This window comes from Syngnathus scovelli, chromosome 15 (genome assembly GCF_024217435.2).
Source record: "Syngnathus scovelli strain Florida chromosome 15, RoL_Ssco_1.2, whole genome shotgun sequence".
Lineage (NCBI taxonomy): Eukaryota > Metazoa > Chordata > Actinopteri > Syngnathiformes > Syngnathidae > Syngnathus > Syngnathus scovelli.
The window spans coordinates 2,535,853-2,556,142 of record NC_090861.1 but is presented as its reverse complement, the minus strand read 5'-3'; the positions used below and the strand labels follow the sequence as shown (position 1 = coordinate 2,556,142).

General features: G+C 49.5%; 3 protein-coding genes across 3 annotated transcripts; 2 read left to right on the top strand and 1 right to left on the bottom strand.

Moving 5' to 3' along the window:
* Positions 1-2,139: 2,139 nt before the first annotated feature.
* On the bottom strand, positions 2,140-13,222 carry LOC125981890 (protein phosphatase 1E). Its single transcript, XM_049741950.2, has 7 exons — positions 12,729-13,222; positions 6,798-6,919; positions 6,198-6,397; positions 5,905-6,093; positions 5,686-5,829; positions 5,516-5,609; positions 2,140-5,448 (listed from the first exon to the last, which is right to left on the bottom strand). The coding sequence occupies exons 1-7, from the start codon at positions 12,911-12,913 to the stop codon at positions 4,640-4,642; spliced, it is 1,743 nt and encodes a 580-aa protein (XP_049597907.1). The 5' UTR covers positions 12,914-13,222; the 3' UTR covers positions 2,140-4,639.
* Positions 13,223-13,446: 224 nt separating this feature from the next.
* Positions 13,447-17,131, top strand: smg8 (SMG8 nonsense mediated mRNA decay factor). The gene is made up of 6 exons (XM_049741942.2): positions 13,447-14,312; positions 14,492-14,989; positions 15,073-15,469; positions 15,558-15,703; positions 15,781-16,662; positions 16,801-17,131. The coding sequence occupies exons 1-6, from the start codon at positions 13,692-13,694 to the stop codon at positions 17,002-17,004; spliced, it is 2,748 nt and encodes a 915-aa protein (XP_049597899.1). The 5' UTR covers positions 13,447-13,691; the 3' UTR covers positions 17,005-17,131.
* A 1,053-nt stretch (positions 17,132-18,184) lies between these two features.
* On the top strand, positions 18,185-20,274 carry kcnj15 (potassium inwardly rectifying channel subfamily J member 15). Its single transcript, XM_049741963.2, has 2 exons — positions 18,185-18,326; positions 18,708-20,274. Exons 1-2 carry the CDS (start codon positions 18,278-18,280, stop codon positions 19,754-19,756), a joined length of 1,098 nt encoding a protein of 365 aa, XP_049597920.1. The 5' UTR covers positions 18,185-18,277; the 3' UTR covers positions 19,757-20,274.
* Positions 20,275-20,290: the final 16 nt, after the last annotated feature.

Sequence of the window (20,290 nt, the reverse complement as noted above, 5' to 3'; positions counted from 1 at the left end):
GTCACACACACAACTGGGTGCGGTGAAATTTGTCTCTGCTTTTAACCCATCCCCGAAGGGAGCAGTGAGCAGCACCGGTGCCGCGCCCGGGAATCATTTGGTGATCTAACCCCCCAATTCCAACCCTTAATGCTGAGTGCCAAGCAGGGAGGCAATGGGTCCCATTTTTATAGTCTTTGGTATGACCCGGCCAGGGTTTGAACCCACAACCTTCCAGTCTCAGGGGAGACACTCTACCACTAGGCCACTGAGCTGGTATTAAATTAAAGTCGCAATGATCGTGAGCAGCAGGGGGGGGCCCCATTTCAACCCCTTACACTGAGTGCCAAGCAGGGAAGAAATGGGTACCATTGTTATAATGGTCACTGGTATGACCCGGCCGGGGGTTTGAACCCCCGACCTCCCAAACTCAGGGCGGACACTCTCCTCCTCGGCCACTGAGCTGGTAAAAGCGGTGTCAGAACTAAAATAGGTAAAGGTTGGGATTTTGGGTGGTCCTCAACTGTGAAACCCCTTGAGGTAATTATTGCGGTCGGTCGTACTAAATATATCACAAAACAAGTCACACCCTGCTGATGAGCAGCGTTGTGATTGGCCCAGCGAGTTGCATTGCTGGCTTTCTGATGAAAAGGCATGTGACCTGTCGTCGTTGCCGTGGCAGCGCGGCGATACGGCAGCGACTTGCGTAGTCTTGCCAAGCTTGTTTCAACCTGCGCGGCCTTTTAAGCAACATTATGGGAGAAGACAGCTTGAAAGTTGCTCGCAGAAGAAGTTTGGTGTCAGGGTGTGTCGTCCCTGACAGAAGCTGATAGGAGTTCAAGTACCACCCACTCACAAACAGATGCAAATGAGAACACAAACGACCTGACGTGACTTCAACACAATGAATATAGTAGTACAAGTACCACCATTATTAAGTTTAAATGTATCGCATAATCGCTGCTAATCATTAGTACCACAAGGCTGATCATGGAGAATGTAAGAGTCCAGCAATTCTTAGCGGCTATGTTTAAATGGGGATTTTTATTCAGTTTAAAAGCCTAATCGGAATAAAAATGCTTCATATGCACACCCCATTCAGAATATTTCCACCATTCTGGTCAAGAATTTATTCTGAATGAGTGGACTGCTTTATGTCCATTGATAATCCGATCAGTGTGCATTAAATTTTAATCCGAACTCTGATTGGATCAAAGAAATTTTGTCCACAAACATAGCCAGTGCAGTAAGTTTTTTTTTTCTAGAGATTGCTTCAAGGGAGGTTCATAAACATTCCCCCGAGCCCCTGCCCCCAGGCATGCAGTGAGCTTTGCACGCCCCTGAACGCAGCACTTCGAGGCGTGGCTCAATGTGGGGGGGGACCTAAACGTTTAACTCCGCCTTTTTTTCTTTGCTATTTTTTTAAGGAATTGATTTCCCAATTTAATGATACGTCACAAGATTTTAAATAATCGAAAATGAAACTTTACACTCACTCAGTCGGGGCGGAACTTACGTAATCGTCTTGGCGGAAGTGGTTTAAACGGCCATGTTCATTTTGGGCGACCACCACAAATTCTTGTTGACAAGAGCCACAGAAACTCGTGCAGCGTGTTCATGATGTTTACGCTAATTAAACTGAATTCTCGAAGTTTACAGCTCCTTTTTTGTCTTGGTCAAGACCGTTGAAAGAAGCTTGTCACAGACTGCAATGATGTTGTCCACATCGTTTTTACTCCACGTGTATTGTCCGCGTCTGCTTATTTCTGCGCATGCGTAAAACGTACTAAGTTCACTTCCGCCTGCAAGGGTGAGAGCAAGCCATTAAATGTGTTGAAACACTTTCAAATGAGTTGCGTGCCTCTAGTTAGGCTTTCGATAGTACAAGAATAAATTGCTCGACAATGGCTCCTCTATTTCCGTGTCTGAAATATGTGCGTGGGTTGCTTTTTTGTGACAAGCAACGACGCATGCTGAACCCACGCTCGCGCTTCAGTTCATTGTTGATTTGCTTTCGCTTTAAAAGGGCGCAATTGCGCCTTCTCGCCTGTAGGTGGCAATGTTTCCCACTTTTTTGCACGCGTGAAGGCCTTTTACCATTTAGTTGGAAAAAAATAGAATTAAACCTCCCATTGCCACAAAACAAGACATGAGGCAGTGTGAAGTGGAGTTCTAGTCTTTATATACATGATATAGTAAGTCACCAGTTACAATACACATGTATTAGTTATTTACTGTATATACTAGAGGAACACACATCATACACGTACATATTAATTCTATTGAATACTTGCTCTCAATTTAAACGGCACATGTTCACGGGGGTTCGTTTTGTCCACGGACAAACCCCCCCGGGGAACATCATTTTGTTCCCACCGCATTATTGCTTACAGAGAAAGAAGAGAAAAAAAAGCTTTTCTGTGTTCCGAGACACAAAGCACAATTCTGAAAGGCGAGCCAAATGATCAACTGATGATGACAACTAGAGTGGGCTAACACTGATTGTGAATGAATAAAGCAAAGGCAAATCTTCAGATGAGTTGAAATCAAGGTTCAAGTTCTGACAAAAAAAAAAGGGGGGGCTATTGTTGCACTCAGTACTTATGAGTGCTTCATCAGTGTGCAACTCTGGGTTGCCTCTTGCAGAAACATCCAAAAACCATTCGAGGAGCCAGGCATTTAGAAAATATTACCTTATTTCATGGAAAACGGGATCAAAATTGATTTAATGTGCATTTAGTTCAACAGTGTTCATTTTTATCACTAAGAAAGGGTAAAGATGAAACCTTTTTTGACAGCACAATGATATCTAAGCAGTATTCATTTCATAACCAATACGAATCTTCCTGTACTAGCGATTCAAAAAGCGTTATTATTGCAAGATGTGTGCTTTCAAAATAAAAGAGTTTGCAACAAAGTGAAGGGAGCGACTGGCAAAATGTGGTTTAAGGCGGATAAAATAAAGCTGCAGCTACAGCGATCACAATGATTGAACAACTATCGGTGGTCACGTTTACAATATGTAGCAGCAGGAAACAGTGACAGCCTTTAAACACAACAAGCCGGGAGAAGTGGGTGTCGAGTGTCACAAAAATACAGGCATCGCCAAATACCCCAAATTTTTTTTCCCGACTCTGAAGGCGGAAAATGTGTCTCGGTTCTGTGTCGGTACCGTTTATACAGTTCAGCGACACAAATAAAAGGCAGAAACGTTTTTATGGGGAGCGACGAACAAGCTACGCACGTACGTCACTGAATGTGCAAATTTTATGGGTCACTTCATCAAGCAGGCGGGAGCGAAGTTGTTTTGATAGCCGCAATGATACGAAAGCAAGTGACCATTTGAGGAAAAAAAAAGAAAAACACTACCAATATAAAATCATTCATTAAGCACACTAAATGGGAATTAATGTAATACCATTTAATTTACATTAGGCCAGTTAGTGGTCATTTAGCATAAAGTTGTGAAATACCCAGAAGGTCTATTAGCAGGATTACATGTGGTTTATCATTTAATTGCTGGATTCAAGTGACGCTATGGATTACGCGGTAATTGACATTAGCATCGCAGAGGTGATTAATACTGTAGTTTTATTTACAGACAACAACAACAAAAACTGGTCTGCTCGCTAGCTTAGGGTCATCGGTAACAAAAAAAATGTGCAAACAATGGTAAAAGGATGAGCTCAAGTGTCGCGTAATATGCGTATATGTGAGTAAAGAAGCAAGATTAGAAAACTGGACAGTGAAAATCAGCTTGATGTTGGAAACCAAAATAATACACTTGGTCTTTTTTTTTTTAATTGTTGTATCTCTATATTCTGAGCTAGCCAACTAACTGGTTTCCAATCTAGTTTAAGACAAGGTATTTTTGGAAACTCGGCTGATATGCTAATGGCTATCGAGCTACCCGATTGGTTAGCTGGCTACTTGGTTTTCAGAAACCAAATAAATGATGCTGATGATCCAGACTGTATTAGTAGGTTTTGGGGTAAGGTGGCTTTGACAGAAGGCACGTGTTCTGTAGCTTTTCAAGTCTCCACGCTGTGTTCCGCTGACAATAATTGCGTCAGCAGACATCGACGGAACACATCCCCAAATCACCCTTTGTCCTCTCCCAAAGGCCCATTAACGCCGGGCCTAAATCCACATTGGGGAAAGCATGATACAACATCTAATCAGGTAAGTAACTACTAATCTTCTGTAATCCACCATTTAAGCGCTTTTATCTGTAGACGAGCCGTGGGCGGATAACGGGCCGGGTCAACGGCGGAACGAGAGAGGGGTCAGTGGTATCGGTGTCAAAAACCCTGAAAGGAACCAACTGTCCTCCCGACCAATGAAAAGCATGCATCTTTTCGCCAAATGTGGAAAAGTTGGAAATGAGCAAAAACCATCAGTGTGGGAGCTTTGTAGCTTCACGATGATGTGGTGGTATACTTTGGAGCGAAGCTTGTGTTTGGTGGGCTGGCTGACACTGACTACGTTTCATTTGCTTTTTTTTTTTTTGTTGGTTTGGGACAGACACCACCAGTCAATTGTCACGTTTACGAACGCAGGAGCCACAACTATCTAAACTAGCCAAAAAAGAAACGTGTCAGATGGGAGGAGGATAAACGGGAGGGAGGGAGGTGGTTCCGTGTCGGGGCGGCGGATCCCGTCAGATGGTGGCGTCGCGGGAAAGTCGGGGCACGGCCGCGCCGGGCCTCCAGATGGCGTGGAGGGGTGAAGAAGCGGGCGGCTCGGCGAATCCACGGCGACACCTGAGGTGGCGTCTCGGCCCGGGCACCCGGCCGAACAGCCAGGTGGTCTGGGGCCCCAGCGGGTCCGTGAAAGAGAGGCGGGATCTGCGCCTCAGCGGGCGCCTCTCTAGGAAGTGCGAGCTCCGCAGGATAGGCATGCGACCCCCCAGCGCGGGCACCCCGAGGCTGAGGCTGGTTCTGTCCGTGAAGGAGTCGGTCCGATCTTCGTAGGCGAGGTCGGCGGGCGCCGAGCACTGCTGCAGGGGCCATCCGCCGCGGCTTTTGCCGCCGTTGTCCGCCGCGCTGCCCCCCTCGCCGCCTCGCTCCGCCCTTCCCGCGTCCTCCTCTTCCTCCTCCTCCTCCTCTTCGGGTTCCTCCTTGGCATCGGCCACGGGCTCCTCTTCCACCTCGGCGGCGCCCTCGTCGTCCTCCTCCTCGGTGCTGGCGGGTGGTGGCGGGGTGCGCGGGTCCCGCAGGAAGACGGCAACCACGGTGATGTTGTCGCTGGAGCCGGCGTCGCGGGCCGAGGCCACCAGCTTGTGCGCCACCATGGCCGTGTCTCCGGCGTTCTCCTGGAGGTGATCGCTCACCACCCGCACCGCCTCATCCGGACTCACCGTGTCCCAGAAGCCGTCGCAGGCCAGGAGGAGGTAGTCCTCCGACCCGTCTAGCGGGAAGGCGGCATGGTCGGCGTCGCCGCAGATGTAGGGCTTGTGCTCCGAGTCGCCTGGGAAAAAAATTTCCGTGAGCCTTTCAAACCTCATCAGACTCTCGGTGCCGGACTGTCAAATTACCGATAGCTCTGGATACCGACAGACTGCCGTTAACCCTCCACGTCCCGAACCAGATCACGCAGCCTCCCAGAGCTTCGATCCTTTGCTTCTCATCCTGCGGACGTTTGAAAAAAACAAAGTCAAATGTGGTTTTGGTTCCACACTTTTCTCATTTGGAACGTCTGCCTGACCTCTCTGTCTGGCTTGTGCGGTTTCATCAGCTCCACCACTTCTCCCCGACGGACCAGAATAACTTGAGAGTCTCCCAGCCAGGCCACGTGCAAGGTCTGGCCGCGCAGGAAGGTCACCACGCCCGTGGTGCCGCAGCGCAGGTTCTGCCGGAGGGAGAGCACGGCTTGGAGCTCACCCGCCGCTTTTCAAGGAGAGAGGACAAAATGTGCCGTCGTTACCTCCCGCGAGGCTTTCCTGACAAAGTGCTCGTCGGTGATTTTGAAGGCGCGGCGCAGAGCCTCGCCGGGGTCTTGGCTTAGCGAGTCCTGGCGAGCCAGGTTGACGTGGAGGTGGTTGGCGGCGTAAATGGCGGCGTCCACGCCTCCGTGTCCGTCAAACACGGCAAAGAACGCCTGTTCTTCTTGATCCTAAAAATACAAAACACATTGTTAGGAGGAACTGGGGACTTTTGGACGGAAGGCTCCTAAAGACCTTGAAACGAAGGAAAATCTTTGGAGGCAAGCGGCCAAACCTGAATGTTGAAAAGCGTGTTGAAGTCGGGGATGATGATATGCTTGTCCTCCATCTTGCGCCTCATGTTCTTGATGGCGTGGATGGACGTCTCGTAGTAGGGCTGCGGGCGGCGGCGGTAGGGCAGCTCCTTGGTCCACGCGTTGCACGTGTCAAAGAGGCGGTTGAAGATGAGCCGCGCCAACTTGACCGCCTCGATCTCTGACGTGCCATCAAACGGACCGATGAGTCAAGCGTGTCAACAATCGACAGTTCAGATTCGGGTTTTAAGATGTGATCGGAAACATCGGAAAGGAGACTGTGACAAATCGTGTGCATCCCACTTCCAATTTAGGAAAGTCCCCGTTTCCACTGCAAGTAAGTGACACACTTTGTCGCTGTCTAAACCCCAGCGGGAGCTGTTTTACTTTTTCCGAGAGGCAGATTAGAGAAGTTGGAAGTTAAGCGAGAGAGAGAAAGAGAGGTCAATTGATTCACTAAAATCCTCAAGTGAAAACTGAAAACATACCACAAGGTGGCAGCAAAGCACTACTACCGGTGTCCCTCAGAGCTCAATCCTAGAGCCATTCTCGTTACGTGACAATGGCAGAGTCAGACTCACGTGGTAAGGGTCCGACTCCATCTTCCATGCTCTTGATGAGGTGGTGGATAGTGAGGTCGCTCTGCAGGATGCTGTCCGACGTGGCCCTGGCCAAAGCTGCCGCCAGTGAGCATGGACAGTTACTGCGGATTTGAACAAGAGCGCACAGTTAGCCTCTTCTGAGTTTATTTGGGGAAGTGGAGTGAGCAATATGTCAGGCTGCTGCTTTGAATGCAATCATGCTAATTTAATGACAACCAGAAAGGCCTGTAATACTTGTTTGCGTCAGAAATCAACCCAGGTCAGCTGGTCGACTGCAAAACCGTACAAGGGAAGTCACGATCAAGTATGGAGGGGGTCTTTCTTTCCATTCATAGATCGCCCCTACTCCACAGAGGGGGCGGATGCTGAGGAGAGGAGATCCGATTGGCCCGGGTGGTCCCGCAGGAGACGAAGGCGGCGCGCCAATGAGAGCTCGCCGGCGCTCGTGCATCACGCTCAAGTCATGTGGCGCGTAGGAGGATTAAAAGAAGCGGCTTAATCGCACCAGCCCCGGAGCGCACAGCAAAAAGTCAGACGTGCATCACTATGTGCGAAGAAATGCATCTCGGCTAGCGGCGTTAGCACATTTCCCTTTTATTCAGTCCAAAATGTGTCAAAATGTATGCTTAGATAATATTTTATTAAATTTCTTACACCGGTTCTTGGATTCTTTTTTTTCCAGGTAGAATTCTTCTGCATCAAATGTTCGTATCTATGTGCTCGTCTTTCCCTGACTGATTCAACTTCCAGCTCTCCCATCATGCTTTGCGCAGGAGGCTGCCGGTATGTGTTCGCCGATGACTCATGCATGCGGCGGTCATGTTTTTTTTTTTTTCCCCTCCTTGCTTGCTTTTACCCTGCGACGGAGCATCAAGGTTGTTGCCACGGCAACAGAGCCAACTGACAGACAGTCCACCACGTCGGCCGTTATTTTTTTTTTTCTTCTTCGGTACCGAAGCCAAGAAACGGAGGTGAGAGCGTCGTTTTCCCTGCTCTCGCTCTCACCGATCAATCAAAATGCAATTTTTTTGAAAACAAAAACCCATTGATGCGTGTGCAACAGACGCCGGGGTTGAGAAAACACGTTATTCTCAAGAGCACGGGATTATATAATTCGCAGAGGGTCCGTTTGTCTTTTGCTACAGCGAGTCCTTTAAGGCTGTTAGACGACGTAAATGAATTCATTTGTACGCAGGCAGGCGGGCAGGCAGGCCACGTGGTGCTTTGGCATCTCGCATGAGATGCTGCCACAAAATTAGGTACACCAGTGTGGTAAATCTGGAAAAAAAAAAGTTTCAAAACAGCCAAAATTATGCATAATTAGTATGATGGCCATGTTCCATTGTAAAGTTATTTTTGTCAATTTGTCAGCTTTAATAATCCAAGAGAGCAAAAAAATAAAGTCCATTTTTAAGCGTGAGCAGAAGCCGTGGCATGAAAGTGACTCATTTATCATTGATGCTAGCTTGCGCTATTTTGTGATGTAAGCCGTTGCGAGCGTCGAGAGGCACGCGAGCCATGCGATTATTTCTTGGGAAAAATAAGTCATTAGAAAAGCAAAGCAAAAACACGACGAGAAAACGTATATTGAAGTTTAGGAACCCCGGCCGGTTCGGCACAAGTGGAAGCGTGTTACGTAAGGCTCGCGGCACTTGGGTCGAGTGGCGGGCCCAGAATAGCTCCCTGTCCAAATTGGCGCTTTTGTAGAGCTCCCCAGAAGGTATCAATCATTTTGCCTTTTCCTCGCTGCTTTACGGCCCCACAAAGGCCGCAAATATGTTCAGCTGCTGTGCTGGCTCGACTTTTCAAATGTCTTACCTTCTAGCTGTGAAATATTTGACTTGAGGTTTAGCCTGGGTTGTTAGCGGAAGTGCCTTTTTTTTTTTTTTTCTTCTTCCTCCAACCGCCGTTGAGCCACTTCAAGGGCAATCCTGGGGGATTTCGAGTTTGTCTTGAGGACAAGCCGAAGCTGCTTTGCATTCATGTCACCCGCCAGCGTCCACGTCGACCATGACTCATCATTTGAAATACGACCGTCGTGAGCAAGCTGGCTCTTAAACGCGCAAAGAAAGGAGGACGCTGCATACTTTTTTTTTTTTTGAAGGTCACCGTGTTGCCAAAAATGGGGCCAACTCTCCAGAGTTGGAATTAATGAAGGCGCCGCCTTTAGAAACTCCGTGCGAGGCACGGCTGGAAAAGACCGGTCGGTCTTCATTTCACTATTATCTGTTTCGGTAGATGAACATATAAAACATGTTTAACAAGTTGAACGTCAATAGAAGATAAGATTTGATAGAAACATTGATTAGACCAATTATAGACAACATTCACCAATAATATCCATCCCTAATAATAGCCAAGGATGAAAATCACGCAAAAGTTCCGGGAGTGTTCCGAGAAGTACAGTAGTAGCAACTCCGGCCGCCCTCTGTGCTAATCCCAACGAGACGCTCTGATTAAGGGATTACGCCCGCTACTAATTTCTAAAGGATGACCTGGGACAGCCCGTCGCCACTAGCCAGCCAGCGCCACAACAGCCAGAAGGGGAAAGTACGGGAATAGCCTCCAACAGACGGCGGACATCCAAAAGCGCCGTGCTCAAACTTTCAAATTGGGACCGGAGCCAGTCTTCATTTTCATTCTTGTGATACTCAGTGTCTCCTCAATCCTTTGCCAGAAAAGTACGGGGTGGCTTCAGTTTTGTTGTTGTTTGCTCCAGAAAGGCCCAAAGAAGCCTAGGATGACATTTTCCAGCCTCTTAGCGCTCTGATTAAATATTGGAAAGCCAGCAGACAGACAGACAGACAGATGGCGGGGGGGGGGGGGACTTTTGCAAAGTCCTCACATTCTGTTTGTCGTTGGCTCACACAGGAAAACTCGTTGCTGGTTTATACACAGACCAGTGAAATCATTTCAAGTGAACACTTCTTTTTTTCTGTGCCATATCGCTCAGCTCTGGCATGAAACTAGTTCATCTTGAAAGGAGGTCAGTCCATCGCCTCGCACGTGGGCCGCTCCCGTTTGTCATCAAAATCACCTTTGCTGCTCAAACGGCGCACCGTTCTGGAACGTTGCCGTGGCGATGTGACATTTGGCGCGAAGGATCACATCCCACGAGCCGGTCGCTAATGGATGGCCGTGCAAATGAAAAAGCTCGTCGGGGCTTAAAAAGGATGCTTCCGATCAGACGATGTCCCGATTTTACCTCTGAACAGCCGTGGACGGGCTAACAAGTAGCGACTATGTAAATGACAAATGTAAACATATATTCTTTATCCTCTGCAAAAAAAAAAAAAGGTGAATATCACTGCAGTTTACTGAGTCACTTGTAATACACACGGCAGGTTAAGCACGGTGCCACCTATTTGGCGGCGCTGTGGAAAGACGGTTGTCATGACGCCACGGCGGAACTGTCGGCATTCATTAGCGAGGCGGCACTTTTCACACTCACTGTAGACTTAAATACGTGTGTGTGTGTGTGTGTGTTTTGCAAGGGAACACTGGAGGAAGCCGGATCAACCCCCTGCGTCTTAACAGCTGTGGGAGTCGCACAAGAGAAGATCTCCTCTCTATTATCTTCTGCTTGTGTGTGTGTATGTGGGAGTGTGTGTGTGTGTGTCTTCACATCTTTGCATTTTTTTCTTTTTTTTTTAATCGCTAGACACCCGTGAGGACATTTTGGCTCATTAGACCCGTGTTTCCGTAACACTTATGGACTTCAGGCACATCATATATTAGCATTAAGCTAGCAGGCTTTTGCTAGGTGAAGATATGGGGGCGTTTCAATTTTTCAATTGTTACGATGAGTCAATGTGCAATTCCATTTTGTCACTTTAGTCAACGTCAATTGGGCTTTGCCTCAAATTTGGAGATGAGCCCTTTTAGTGTTCTCGAGCTAATTTTCCTGGGTGAACAATTTCAAAGTTGAGGTTAAAAAACACGTCCATTAACCGGCCTCCGCATCCGTTGAGGCGTTGGACTCTCTTCTCGCGCGACTATTATTAGCTGTTCAGCCCAGAGACAATCTCATGACACGTCGGATGAATCAGCAGACCCGCTGGTAGACGTCCACGTAGTGGGCCGACGCGCTCGCGAGTCTGCTTGGGCGGCTGCGGACGGTCGTGCCAAAAACGTTTTCACGCGTGAAGCTGAAGACGCCTGCGCGAGTCGCTAGGAAAGACAATCACGTAGCAAAGGGAAATGACTGGGAAGGCAATATTTGATACGAGCCCAAATAAAAAAGCAGAAGCTCAAGCTAGTAAAGCTTTTCTTAATTGAAAATCAGATCTAAAACCAATCGTTATTCTGAGCGTGGGCCACAGCTAAGAGAAATATTTTCCCAACTTTGCCCAAAGCATGACATTTGCAGATGAATCTGAAAGCGTGGGAGCTTCCTGAACCTTTACTAATAAGCAAAGCTGTGCAAAAAGTAGCCAAACAAACATCGAGCAGACAGACAAGCGATTAGGCAAAGTCCAATTCGGGGGAAGTGCAATGAAATGTGACCTGCAAATGTGTTGAAAACCAGCCTACTTGTGATGCAAGAGCGCAGGAACAGGAAATCTAGGCTGTCGTCACCCTGGCGGAGGAAGCAAAGGGGGCGGAGCCGCGACACAATAACAACGTGCAGGAAGGAAACCGCCCGCCCGCCGGCCTTGAGTGCCGCACAATGTCGAAGCCAAACGCTAACGTGACGGCCTCCACTGGAAAAGGGATGCAGGAGCAGATTACGAGATGGTAGAGGAATGGAAAGTCGAGTTTGCCGTCAGCGTTTTAAGCCACAGTGAAGTTCTGGGCTCAAATCCCCGCTCAGGTATTCAAATCAGCAGTCAAGGCTTGACTTAGGAGAAGAAACGAACTGAGGATGACCTCAAACAGCCGGCCGGAACAGGATGCATCCAATTTATTCCGCCACGCTCAAAAACACCCGAGACTGTCAAAACCCAAAGCACGTAAGAGCCAATTTGCCGCATCCGAGTCTGAGCGACTGCGGCGGTGTTACTTCTCTCAACTCACCAAACTGTCAAGCATTCTCACAACACCCTTGGGTGTCACTCCACGATTCAAGTTCACCTTCAGTTAGTTTTAGTGAGTAGGAGCTCACCAAAACCTTAGCTGGGATCTAAGGAACAACTCATGCAATCGAAAAATCAATGGATAATACATGTTGCAAAACATCTCCCTCATCCCCCGCGAGTTTCATTATTGACCCTTGACATAACTGCTCTTCAACACCACTGGAGCACCTCAGAGCACCTCCACACGCCCACGGAGTGTTTAAAAAAAAACACACTCCTTTCCAGACATGAGTGCGGCGCGGGTGCCCTAGATGAGTGCTTCCCCTTGCCAGTACACTTCTTTCCGCACCTATTTTGGATTCAAAACCAGGCCAGCATCTCATTTTCACACATTTTTTTTTCCTTCCCATTTCTACTAAGTCTGTACACGGCCACATGCGCGCGCGCGCACACACGCACATTCACACAATCCATTTTCAACTGCAGAGTAACGACATTATGTAAGAAGTACATCATCCTCTAGAATGCATCTTTGATGCTTTTCTTCCTGTCTGGAATTTGTCAAATGGGGGCAAATAACAGAACAGAACCGGTGGGGTTATTTTTAGACTGTGAGGATGCCCCCCACCCCCCCGCCTATGCAACGATGACGTCGGCCAGTTACGCAAAACCGGGGGTTCACCTCTGGATTTGGGGGACTTTTTTTTTCCGCAAGTGGCTCTGCAGAACGCCAGTGAATCTAACGTGCAAGTAAAAACAACAAAAATTATGCAACTCGTTATTCCGGGGAAGGGGTCACACCCAGCCTGGTCGTTTATGCTCCTCACCCCCGCGAAAATAAATAACCAGCAACATGCACATTTCACGGAAAGCAGAAAAGTGTTCACTTAACTATTTGTAGAGGTGCTGCAGACACAAATCGAGGCATTCCCCCTCCACCTCGTCCTCACACACCAAGTCCGTCAAGGGGCGCAAGGGCAGCGGGTCGCTGTCCTGCAGAGGAGGGTTCATTTCCCGGAGAAAGAGCTCCAAGAACCGTCGGAAGGTTTTCTCCTCTGCTGCACAGCCGGCCATCATTGCTCATTCCTGGACACGCTTGCACTTGCAGCTCCGCCCGTCGCTTCGCTTCAGTCGGCAGGGAAGACTCGCGGCGACACGCTGGCCCGAACTCGACGCTGAGGACTTTTGTTCTTCACGGGGCGAGCTTCCGAGCTAGCTTGTGCCCGATAGCGGTGGTGGAGGGTTAACTACCGGCTTGTGGAGCGAAGAAACAAGGGAGGTACTAGCGGACTTAATTTCGCTAAGTGTCGGACTGCCCCCATTCAGTTCACCGCCGAATGGGAGGGCGCGCCGCGAGATGGGATTTCGTCGGATCGGAAGAACGTTAACGTCATTGATGACGTAGACGCGCATTACATGAACGCGCACGCACAGTACCGTTCTTGGGAAGTCCTTCTAAAACTAATATGGAATATATTTCATTACAAAAAAATAGCAAACCAAAAAGTAGGAGTATATGATTTTTTTTAACTGGCTATTGTTTTTCCAACTTAGTTTATTTGGTTTTAAAAGAGCAGCAACAATAAAGTTGTGTGGTCTTTATATTTTACTATTCTGGCAAGCTATTTGTCTCATACACGAATCTATATAGTTGTTGATATTTTATTGTTATTTTGAAACCCCTTACCCTAACGTTGGTCCGGTAAAAATCATCTTACATAAACTGTGCAGCGAATTTATGCGTGAAAGAACAGTATATTTGTTTTTTGTGTTCAGTCGGACATTTTAGTTGTAACCCCGGAAGTTGGTGTTTCACTATTTTGATTCCCCCGGTGTATCTTTGGTCCATGAGAAGATGAAGGAAGTCAACATGGCCTTCCCCGTGGACCTGGAGACGCTTCTGCGATCGGCCGTCTCAGAGGACGCCGAGCACCGGGACGACGGTCTGTGCGTGGTGGGCATCTTCGGCAAAAGTGATACGCAGCTGAACGCCCTCAAAGAGTCCCTCGTCAACACTCTGGCGGACAAGCACGTCTTCTCGGCGTTCGGGGGTGCGGACAACGGAGACGGTAGCGGGGGCATCCAGGCGCTCTACAACCCGGACAACCGCGTCTTGTACCTGATGCTCACCTCCGTGTGCGACGGCCGCCAGCTGCTGCGAGCCTGTCAGTCCCCGGGCGCTGGAAGCGGCCACGCCGATGCGCACGACTTTTGGAAGGGGCTGGAGCGTCAGCATTGTCTCCGCCTGCTCTACTTGTTCTCGGTGTGCCACGTCCTGCTGCTCGTCCACCCGAGCCACACGTTCGACGTCACCTACGACAGGCTCTTCCGAGCCCTGGACGCCCTGAGGCAAAAGGCGCTGCCTCTCATCTGGGCCGCCGTCAAGGACTGCCCAGTGTCCAAGGAATGGAAGGTCAACTGTCGGCCGTGCCCGCCTCGGCTCCTCTTCGTCTTCCAGATGAGCGGAACTCTCAAGGTCATCCATCTACATGAAATATAGAGAATTTTAAAAGTTTTCACTGTTCACTTCAAACCGCAAATATCTGTGTTTTAAAATGTGTAGTTGAAGTCATTTCATGCGCCTTGCTCCCTTCAGTCACTTGTTTTGTTGCACTAAAACCCTCAACGTTCCTACATGGGTCCTTTCCTCTCCAGGTCCCCAATGGTTCAGAGTCAGGCACCCACCCGGACAAACCCAAGAAGCACTCGCCCCGGCGGCGTCTGCAGCACGCCCTGGAGGATCAAATCTACCGCATCTTCCGCAAAAGTCGCGTCCTGACCAACCAAAGCAGCAACTGCCTGTTCACCGTGCCCGCCAACCAGGCCTTCGTCTACGTGCTGCCCGCATCTGACGAGGACTCTGTGGGCTCCCTGCTGGGCCAGCTGCGCTCCAACTGCGTCCTGTGCGAGCAGGACTCGGGCACGCTGGTGTCCGGCCCGCGCCGCTACCAACAGACGCGGCCCTCGGCCCGACAGGGCGTTGTGGAACAATCGGGCGCGACTATGGGTGCCGTGCCGACCGACTGCAGTTTGAAGGAGTTCCTCTGGCAGCACGTGGAGCTGGTTTTGACCAAGAAAGGCTTCGATGACAGCGTGGGACGGAACCCACAGCCATGCCACTTTGAGCTGCCGTCTTACTCCAAGTGGGCACAGGTCAGATATTAAAAGTCAATTAATTGCTCAGGTCCGACAAAAACCTTCACAACTTCATTGAAATTCTTTTTTCTCTGGCTCAGGTGGCGCTGAAGCTCCACCAGGCGCTGACCGGTGGCGACGAGGACGACGTGGCAGAGATGGCGGCCAAGGTTCAGGGCCAGCTGAAGGTGTTGGACGGCTTCCTGGACGCCGACGCCAAGTTCTCGGAGAACCGGTGCCAGAAGGCGCTGCCCCTGGCCCACAGTGCGTACCAGGCCAACCTGCCACACAACTACACCACAGCCGTGCACAAGAACCAGCTGGCGCAGGCGCTGCGCGTCTACAGTCAGCACGCACGTGGCGTGGCTTTCCAGCGCTACGCCCTGCAGGTCCACGAGGACTGCTACAAGTTCTGGAGCAACGGGCACCAGCTGTGCGAGGAGCGCAGCCTATCCGATCAGCACTGCGTTCACAAGTTTCACCTTCTGCCGCAATCGGGTAGGAGCATCGAAAGCTATTGGCTGGCTGCAGCCTGAGATGGTGCGTTTTATTCAAAACGTACCTCCAAATTTTCTTTGGGGGCTAGGAGAGAAAACGGACATGGATCACAACCCGCCCATTCTGAACCACAACAGCAGGGGGCGCACCACCAGCTCCTGCAACTGCGGAAGGAAGCAGGCGCCCCGCGACGACCCCTTTGACGTGCAGGCAGCAAACTACGAGTTTTACCAGGTCTTTTTTAGATATAGGAAAACAAAAAAAAAGTTCAGCGCTCACCCGTGTTGCCTTCCACTCTTGTCGTCTTGCAGGCCCTGGAGGAGAAATGCTGCGGGAAGCTGGAGCGGATCAACTTCCCCATTTTCCAGCCGAGCACTCCCGACCCGGCCCCGGCCAGCAACCAGGCAGAGCGCCCGCCGTCCGAGGCCGACGCCGACCGGCTAAGGGAGCCCGGCGCCGCCCACAGCCACACGCCCGGCGACACCAGCCTGAGCTTGGCGCTCAGCCTGGGCCAGTCCACCGGCAGCTTGGGTCCTTACGGGGATGGCGAGTCGACGACGACGGCCGGCGCCGACGGCCAAGTGCAACAGAAGCGTCCCAGCCTGGCCGACCGCCAGCCCTCCACCGTGGAGTACCTCCCGGGAATGATGCACTCGGGATGCCCCAAGGGCCTCCTGCCCAAGATCTCCAGTTGGTCCCTGGTCAAACTGGGCCCGGCCAAGTCGTACAACTGCCACACAGGGCTGGACCAACCCGGCTTCCTCCCCGGCGCCTCCTTCCTGCTCCCGTGGGACTTGATGATCCGCTCCCGGTCCGAGGATGACCCGAGCGAGCCCCTGGATGGCGGCGCGTCCTCGTGGCCGGTCCCCAACAAGACGCTAGTGGGAAAGCGGGGGGGCGTGGGCGGACCAGGTAGGACCCGGCGGCGGGACGACTCGGCGCGGGCCTACGTGGGCTTCGAATACGAAGACGGCCGGGGGCGGCGCTTCATCGGCTCGGGGCCCGACAAGGTTGTTAAGGTGCTGGGACCGGGCGGTGCCAAGGAGCCTGCTGGCAGGGTGCTCAACAGCGACATGCCCCTCTACGTGCCGTCGCCTTCGCAGGGACGAGGAGTGAAGCCTCACTTTGCTCAGCTGATGCGGCTTTTCATCGTTGTGCCAGACGCCCCGCTGGAAGTCACCCTCAACCCTCAGGTGAAAACGTACACCGCTGAAAATAAAAAGCAGACTTTGAAATGTTTTTTTTATCCACTAAATATTAAACATCCACATCCATACTTTTTCAACAACCTCAATAATTACAAACTTGGGCTCACTGGATGTATTTTACAGGTGCAGCCCGGGCCGCCGCCCTGCCCGGTGTTCCACCCGGAGAAGACGGACTTGGTGCTGCCGCCCGACGGCCTTTGGGTGCTGCGCTTCCCGTACGCCTATGCCACAGAGCTGGCACCCTGCTACCCCCCCAAGGAGAACCAGCCCCTTGGCAACTACAAGGTGCTGCGAGGAATCCTCAAAGCCAACACTCAACCACAGTGAACGCCTCCGCCAATGTGCTATCTCGCAAACGACCACACGAGGGCGACAAATGTTTAAGAATCGCCACACATCCATTTGCTCCAACTGCATCTTGATTCTTGAAATAAATGTTTTGCATCAACATAAACCGTTGTTTCGTTATTGCTATTCCGTTTATAAAACAATTGCATTATGCAATCACCCAACTTTGTAGCTTGAAATGAAAAGACTAAAAAACAATTTTCAAGATTGTCCACGAAGAGTAGTTTCCATTTTGAAACCCTTTTTTTTTAAAGATTAAATAGAAATGCACCCAATTAACATTAAATACAGAATCTGCCTATTTTAATCAGACAGTACGCCGAGTACAATGTCCCTGCGGGTTTGATAAGCAACACGGAAACGGGTCGGTGTGATATGGTGGTGTCACAAGCAAGTATATAACCTGAAGGAATGTAGCCAATAACAATGCAGTTAATAACAAAGCTCGCTATTCAAGGTCATCGAGCGGGACACCAGGAGATCAGGTGTTCTTTTCCACCTGGGGTCAAAGATTATCTGTTTTTGTTTACAGATTTGTTTTTATGTCCCAGTAGAAATTTGATTTAATTAGACCTTGGGCCAAGCTGTCACCATCGTAAAACCTTTTACTGACTTTCAGACAATGACTTAGGAAATCATTCAAAATCAATCATCAACTTAGAGTACAAATATAATCACTGCAGTAAAATTCTAAAAAAAAAATTGGGATGACACTGCCCAAATCCCAAAAAATAGCAAATGCTACATGACAATTGTTTTGTATTACTACATGATGACTGACAGAAGCGGAAGAATAAACAAATCGAACATGCTAATCCTTTAATACGTGACAACATTGACAAAACATTGGAACACTGCCAAGCCCTTGCTCAACTTCCCGAGTCATTCATAAAACACCTCTTGTGTTGCCAAAAAAAAACAACTAAATGTGGCATCATCCCTAAAAAGTTTTTGAGAATTACTTTCAATTGCAGGACCACTATCAGTCCCGTGGTGACCTTTAGAGAAGGATCGGCGTAAATCTGGGCGAGTGTTGAAAGCGACAACAAGTGTGAAACAAAAAAACGCCAAAACAAAACTTCTATCTTTCCGGAGTGGCCCATTCCCCCCCCCCCCCTCCCCACCTTAACTTTCTTTGTGGTGGCCAGGTATACGAGAGGAGATCGTTTTCCACAGTGTGCTAAAGTTCACCTAGCGAGGCGGGCCAAAAGGAGGAGAAAGAAAATCTGAAGACGACGACAGCTGAGCGGAGATGTTGACGGGCCGGCGTGATCACACACACGAGGTGAAGAAGAGGCAAGGTGAGAAAGGCATCACGATGAATGTTCTCTTGCAATGGTTTACTGCGCTAAAGTTAACTTTCAACCCAAAACTGCATTCTTTGACCCAAGACGGATTTTCCAATGTCCTTATAATTGATTTTAGCATTAAAATGACCACAATGCACTTTAAGTTATTCAATTGTGATTTGTCGTTTTAAATCGTGTTAGAGTGAAAAAGGTTTCCACTTATTTTATTTCTACGGTTTAATTTTTAACTCAGTTATTACAGCTGGAACTCAAGTCAAACTTTACAGTAGCTTATCATCTAATAATTTACAGCGCATAATTATTGGTCAACTAACTTCACCTTATCTGCTTTATACTTTTTGAGTTTTAACCACTTCGGTTCCATGTCCTCAGTTTGTCCTAAGACCCGAAGATCTAGACCCGCGATGGCCGTGAGGAAAACGGAAGTCCGTCGGCGCATCGTCTCCAAAGACGGCCACAACAAGGTGCGCATCAACAACGTGGAGGGCATGGTCAAGCTGTACTTGCACGACATCTGGACCACGGTGGTGGACATGAAGTGGCGCTACAAGCTCACCCTCTTCGCCTCGACCTTCATCATGACGTGGTTTATCTTCGGTGTGTTCTTCTACTTGATAAGCATGGGCAACGGCGACTTTGAGCCCAATCTCAGCTCCAACCACACTCCCTGCCTGGAGAACGTCAAAACCTTCACCGGCGCCTTTCTCTTCTCGCTGGAGTCGCAGACCACCATCGGGTACGGTTTTCGCTACATCACCGAGGACTGCCCGCTGGCCATCTTTACGCTGGTGGCCCAGCTGGTCATCACCGGCCTGGCCGAGATCTTCGTCACGGGAGCCTTTCTGGCCAAGTTGGCGCGACCCAAGAAGCGAGCCGAGACCATCAAGTTCAGCCGCAATGCGGTGGTGTGCCGCCGGCAAGGACAATTCTGCCTCATGATTCAGGTGGCCAACATGAGGAAGAGTCTGCTCATCCAGTGTCATCTCAGCGGCAAGCTCCTCCGCGCTTACGTCACCCAAGAGGGCGAGAAGACACTAGTCCACCAAACTTCGGTGGACTTCTTGATGGACTCCAGCAGTGAGTTCCCCTTTCTCATCCTGCCGCTGACTTTCTACCACATCCTGGACGAGCGCAGCCCACTAGCCGGGTTGACTGCGGAAAATCTGCACAGCAGTGAAATGGAGCTTCTGGTGACGCTCAACGCCACCATGGAGTCCACAGCGGCGACCACTCAAAGCAGGACGTCCTACGTCCCCAACGAGATCTTGTGGGGCTACGAGTTCAAGCCGGTGATTTTCAGCTCGGCCGACGGGAGATACGTGGCCGACTTCAACTTCTTTGATAAAGTTCAGCTCAGCAATGATGCCGCGTTCCCCAGGAACATGGACAAACTCAAGCTGGAGCAAGACGACAAAGACTAATCGAGTCTACAATCGAGAACATGTTACACTCCTGATTGGTACTTCTGCTGCACATGCCAATGTCATTTGTTATTTTTGTGTAAGAGAGAGAGAAAAAAGAAACTTAATATATCCCAGAGTGAAAAGTTGTGGAAAAAAGTTTGTCCTATTTTTTTCACCTCTCTTTTTAGTGGACTTCACACTCCTGTTGTGACAACATTTGAAACTATTTTCTATAAACACTAAAAACACAGCTCGTGTTTTCACTGACATATTGTATGCAAACATAGCAAAATATAATATAGTCCGTCCAACCAAGCCGCTATAAAGTGCATACAGTACGCGAGTTGAATGGCACAACTATCTTCTTGATGGACAATAATTTGAAATGGAGGCTACTGCCACCTACAGGAGCTCATAGAAACAGCAACAACAGTTACGTTTGGGCATTTTTTTCTTTTGTTTTTTGTACTTAATTAGCGACACCAGCTAATATGTAAAAGTGGTCTGTTAGAAATAATAAAAAAGGTTTCCCAGTAGCGGTTTGATAAGAAA

Bases quoted from the DNA above. Each gene is read 5' to 3' on its own strand.
- smg8 (XM_049741942.2), top strand. From the start codon at position 13,692: ATGAAGGAAGTCAACATGGCCTTCCCCGTGGACCTGGAGACGCTTCTG. The intron at 15,704-15,780 runs GTCTTTTTTAGA...GTCGTCTTGCAG, and splicing joins CAAACTACGAGTTTTACCAG to GCCCTGGAGGAGAAATGCTG. The intron at 16,663-16,800 runs GTGAAAACGTAC...TGTATTTTACAG, and splicing joins AAGTCACCCTCAACCCTCAG to GTGCAGCCCGGGCCGCCGCC.
- LOC125981890 (XM_049741950.2), bottom strand. From the start codon at position 12,913: ATGATGGCCGGCTGTGCAGCAGAGGAGAAAACCTTCCGACGGTTCTTG. The intron at 6,094-6,197 runs GTTTGGCCGCTT...TTGTATTTTTAG, and splicing joins ACACGCTTTTCAACATTCAG to GATCAAGAAGAACAGGCGTT. The intron at 5,449-5,515 runs GTAATTTGACAG...TTTTTTTCCCAG, and splicing joins GTCGGTATCCAGAGCTATCG to GCGACTCGGAGCACAAGCCC.
- kcnj15 (XM_049741963.2), top strand. From the start codon at position 18,278: ATGTTGACGGGCCGGCGTGATCACACACACGAGGTGAAGAAGAGGCAA. The intron at 18,327-18,707 runs GTGAGAAAGGCA...CCATGTCCTCAG, and splicing joins CGAGGTGAAGAAGAGGCAAG to TTTGTCCTAAGACCCGAAGA.